This window comes from Photinus pyralis, unplaced genomic scaffold (genome assembly GCF_008802855.1).
Source record: "Photinus pyralis isolate 1611_PpyrPB1 unplaced genomic scaffold, Ppyr1.3 Ppyr1.4_LG9, whole genome shotgun sequence".
Taxonomy (NCBI): domain Eukaryota; kingdom Metazoa; phylum Arthropoda; class Insecta; order Coleoptera; family Lampyridae; genus Photinus; species Photinus pyralis.
This window is the reverse complement of record NW_022170878.1, coordinates 12,483,416-12,488,064: the sequence shown is the minus strand read 5'-3', so window position 1 is coordinate 12,488,064 and position 4,649 is coordinate 12,483,416. Positions and strand designations below refer to the sequence as shown.

Sequence of the window (4,649 nt, the reverse complement as noted above, 5' to 3'; positions counted from 1 at the left end):
TGTTAATTATAGGGCGACAATTATAAATAAGGATGACACAGGATTTACTTAAGTAAGTATATTGTAAGTGACGGCTTGCTTACATGTCATGACAATTGTATGTGAAGGTCATTAGTCAACTAGCGCTAACTAATGTATCGTCAATTGTGGCTACAGCCACGTCTAATACTAATTCCGTAACATCTCCCTTTGGAAGTTACAAGTCTAATTTATTAGGTACCTTAATTTGTCTACCTGAGCGAGTAGTTACATTAAGGTTCGGAGTCGAACCATTGTCATTAGCAGGTTCATTATTAACATTATCAAAATTACTATAAATACAGTAATTATTACAATCATTGCAATTATTATCTATATTATAATCGGTATTAAGATCTAAATGTGTGTTATTCGATTTACCATATTCTGGATTACAATTGGATTTGTAAAATTTCTTTATGTGAACCCTATTTCGTCTATAATGCATCCCATCCCTAGATTGAATGATGTAGCTTTTTGGCTCAGGACCAACCTGCGTTATTTTTCCTTGTATCCATTTCTTATCTGATGGAATCTTCTTAAACAATACATCGTCTTCAGTCATTAATTCTGGTAGTTTGGTTGCTCCTCGATTGTAAACGTCTTTCATCCTCTTGTTTCTATCTTCGACCCAATTTTCATAACGATTTACATCTATTGGTTTCGGTAGAAGCAAATCTGCATGAACTGGCACGGAACATCTAAGACGGCGAGACATCAGGAGTTGAGCAGGACTGTTCTTGCTGTCGTTTGGTGTATTCCTATACTGTAATAATGTTAGATAGGGATCTCCATTAGACTCGATAGTTTTCATTAGCATTCTCTTGATAGTTCCGATTGCTCGTTCGACTTGACCGTTGGACTGTGAGTGATACGGGCTTGTCGTGATGTGTTGAATGTCCCACTCTTTGATAAAATTGGCAAATTCTACGGCGTTAAAAGGAGGTCCATTGTCTGAAATTAGTGTGACAGGTATTCCTTGTCGACTAAATATGGATTTCAGCTCATTGATGACTATTTTTGCGTTTGTGCCATTCCTAAGTACTGATAATTCAATAAATTTAGAGAAATAATCTATACAAATAAGATATTTATTTCCCTTTAATTCCATGAAGTCAACACCTACTTTGTTCCATGGTATTGCTTTAATTTCGTGTGGCAATAAAGGTTCCTTTGAGTTGTTATTACTGTATTCCTGACACGCTACACATGTCGTTACAATATTTCGCACGTCATTTGACATATTAGGCCAGAATAATGCATTCTTAGCATAATCAAGGCATTTACGTACACCAAAATGACCCGTATGAATTTTAGTTAGCATTTTTGACCTAAGAGCTTTTGGAACCACTAAGTTATTTCCTTTGAACACTAGCCCATCAAGTACATTAATTTCCTCTTGAAATTTGTAATATGGTTTAGTCTCTGGGGGAAGATTACTCTTGGCTAGGGGCCAACCTGTTTGACAAAGTTTTACGATGGTTTGCAATTCCTCGTCATTTTGAGTTTCCTTTCGAAAGGACTCTAATGTTTCAGGTGACACTTCTAAACATGACTTGAGCATATTTATGTGTAACGTGATATCTTCTTGTAAATCTACAATGGAGTCTGACAAAGGCGATCTGGATAATGTGTCCGAAATATACATTTCTTTACCAGGTTTGTACATGACATTGAGATCATAGCACTGAATTTTGAGCATAAACCTTTGTAGTCTTTGTGGCACTTTGTGTAATGCTTTTATGAATAAAGGCACTAATGGTTTATGATCCGTATGGACCGTGATTTTGTGACCAAAGATAAATTGGTGGAACTTTAGACAACCGTGAACAATCGCTAGCAGCTCCTTTTCAATTTGAGCATAATTAGTTTGAGCTTCGGTAAGACAGGCTGACGAGTAGGCAATTGGATTTGATCCATGTAGTATAACGGCTCCTACTGCACTTTGTGAAGCGTCACATGACAAAATTAATTCTTTAGTCTGGTCAAAGTAAGTTAGAACTGGGGCTTTTGTAATTAAGGTTTTTAATTTGTTAAATGTAGCTGTATGATTTGTGTCCCAATTCCATATTACATTCTTTTTTAGAAGAATTCTCAACTGCTGTGTTTCTTCAGAAAAATTTTTGATGTATGCTGACAAATATGTAAGCATTCCCAAGAATCTTTGTAGTTCTTGTGAATTTTTTGGTTGACTCATGTCTACAATAGCTTTAATTTTATTCGGATCTGGTGTCATGCCTTCCTTTGAGAACACATGACCCATGTACGTGACTTTATTAAGACAAAACTGAGACTTATTTAAATTAAATTTTAAATTTATTTCCTTAGCGCGCTTAAGCACCTGCTCCAATATCTCATGATGTTTTTCTTTAGTTGGTGCGTGAATTAGCAGATCATCAAAGTAGACTACTGTGTTAGGGATGTCGGCGAACAATTCAGTCATTGTAGAGTGAAAAATCTCTGGCGCTGCTGAAATTCCAAATGGAAGACGTTTAAAACGAAATCTACCGAATGGTGTGATGAACGTACATAATTTTGAAGACTCCTCATCCAAAGCAATGGTCCAGAACCCCCAATTAGCGTCTAGGGTTGAGAAATAATTAGATCCGTTTAACTGAGATCTAATGACATCGATGCTTGGGAAGGGATAGTGCGCACGAAGGATTGCTTTGTTTAAGTTGCGCGGATCTAGGCACACACGAATGCTGCCATTTTTCTTAGATGTGAGGACGATACTGTTAACCCATTGGGTTGGTTCCGAAACGGGACTGATGACATCTAATTCTTGCATTCTGATTAATTCCGTTTTCAGAGACTCGTATAGTTTAAATGGTATTTTACGCAACGGTTCCCTTATAGGTGTCACATTCTTGTTTATTTGTAGACGACACTGACTTTTTATTAGACCTAGACCTTTGAAGACTTCATTATACTGAGTAATTATAGACTGAGTGGACTGGACTTCATATTTGTTAAAAGTTACTTGGTTCACTCTTTTAAGAAGTTTGAGATCGATACATGTTTGTAATCCAAGAATAGGTTTACATCCGACTTTTATGACATGAAATTTAATTATGTGATCACTACTCTGAATATGACAAGTTAAATCGACTTCGCCTGCTAATTCAAGCCTTTCTCCACTTACGGTTCTAACGCTATTATGACTTACATTAATTAAGCCTTTTTTTAAATTAAGGCGACTAAAGTCTGTCAAACTCATGACGTTTGTTTCTGCCCCTGTGTCTAATTGACATAATAGAATAGTACCATTAATAGACACAGGTACTTCCCATTGCGACTTTTTAACAGAACACACATACGAAATTGACCCTATAAATAATTCATCACCTGTATCTACAGTTAGCGACTTGACATTCTTATTTCTAAGACACATTTTAGCATAATGACCAATTTTAAAACAATAGCTACACTTTACCCCATCTGCTGGGCACCTGAATCGATGATGCTGACCACACCTTTGACAGATATTCTTTCGATCTCGGCTTACCGGACTGGGAGACGTTGTTCGTCTAATGGATGGTGTCGTTCGTCTAGTGGATGGACTCGTTGACCTTTGGTGTGCACGATTTTTCCACCTGCGCTGACCCATTTCATTGTGACTTGTGTTGTAATGAACTGCTCCTACGACACTACAGCTAGCGGCTTCGATTTTGGACAATGTGTACGTCTTAGCCAATTCAACAGCCTTGTCGAGTGTGATTGCACCTTCAGATATAATTTTCTGTTTAACTTCTGCGAATCCGGAGTTAAGACCACAAGTAAAGATGTCTTTAACTAGACTTTCGCGCAGCTCCGTAAAATCACACGTTAGACTTAAGTTTGATAATGCTGTAACGAACTCTTCTAACGACTCACCCTCAAGTTGACGTCTCGTGAAAAATTTGTGCCTCTCGATGGAAATGTTTGTTTTTGGAGTGAAGTGTTTCTCGAATTTACTGATTAAGTTGTCATAGGTTACACTATCGATGTTGACATCGAAACTATTGAAGATTTCTAATGCTTCGGGGCCCATGTGGTGCAACAATAAAGCCACCTTGCGACCATTCTCTTCCCGTTCAAGACTTGTCGCTCTCAAATATATCTTGAATTGGGTGAACCACCTCTTCCATTCATAAGACAGATTCTTGCTGGCGATGTTAAGATGTTGGATGGAACATGTAGATCCAGCTACCTTGTTTCTAGGAGTGGTAGCAGCGACGGTAGCAGTTTCGACTACTTGATTTGGCATGACGACGTTTAACGACTACAACTTAAGACAAAGACACTTCTGACACCATGTTAATTATAGGGCGACAATTATAAATAAGGATGACACAGGATTTACTTAAGTAAGTATATTGTAAGTGACGGCTTGCTTACATGTCATCACAATTGTATGTGAAGGTCATTAGTCAACTAGCGCTAACTAATGTATCGTCAATTGTGGCTACAGCCACGTCTAATACTAATTCCGTAACAATGACGCCGTTTGGCACTGGTTCGTGGTGATTGCTGTCGGTTACTCTTGTTGCTAATTTGCTGTTTTAGGGGAATTTTTTATGTGGTTTTGTCCGTATGTCCGTCTGTTCTTCGTCTAACTCGACACCGAAAAGAGGTAGTGATGTCAAACC

At 37.8% G+C, this 4,649-nt stretch overlaps 1 protein-coding gene across 1 annotated transcript; it reads right to left on the bottom strand.

Moving 5' to 3' along the window:
• Positions 1-43: 43 nt before the first annotated feature.
• Positions 44-4,399, bottom strand: LOC116180440 (uncharacterized protein K02A2.6-like). Its single transcript, XM_031500418.1, has 2 exons — positions 4,072-4,399; positions 44-3,957 (listed from the first exon to the last, which is right to left on the bottom strand). Exons 1-2 carry the CDS (start codon positions 4,265-4,267, stop codon positions 197-199), a joined length of 3,957 nt encoding a protein of 1,318 aa, XP_031356278.1. The 5' UTR covers positions 4,268-4,399; the 3' UTR covers positions 44-196.
• Between the last annotated feature and the right edge of the window lie 250 nt (positions 4,400-4,649).

What these genes read in the sequence shown, in the direction of transcription:
- LOC116180440 (XM_031500418.1), bottom strand. Translation starts at nt 4,267, where the DNA reads ATGCCAAATCAAGTAGTCGAAACTGCTACCGTCGCTGCTACCACTCCT. An exon ending in GGAAGAGAATGGTCGCAAGG is followed by an intron (nt 3,958 to 4,071) that starts TGGCTTTATTGT and finishes TCGAGAAACACT; the next exon opens with TCACTCCAAAAACAAACATT.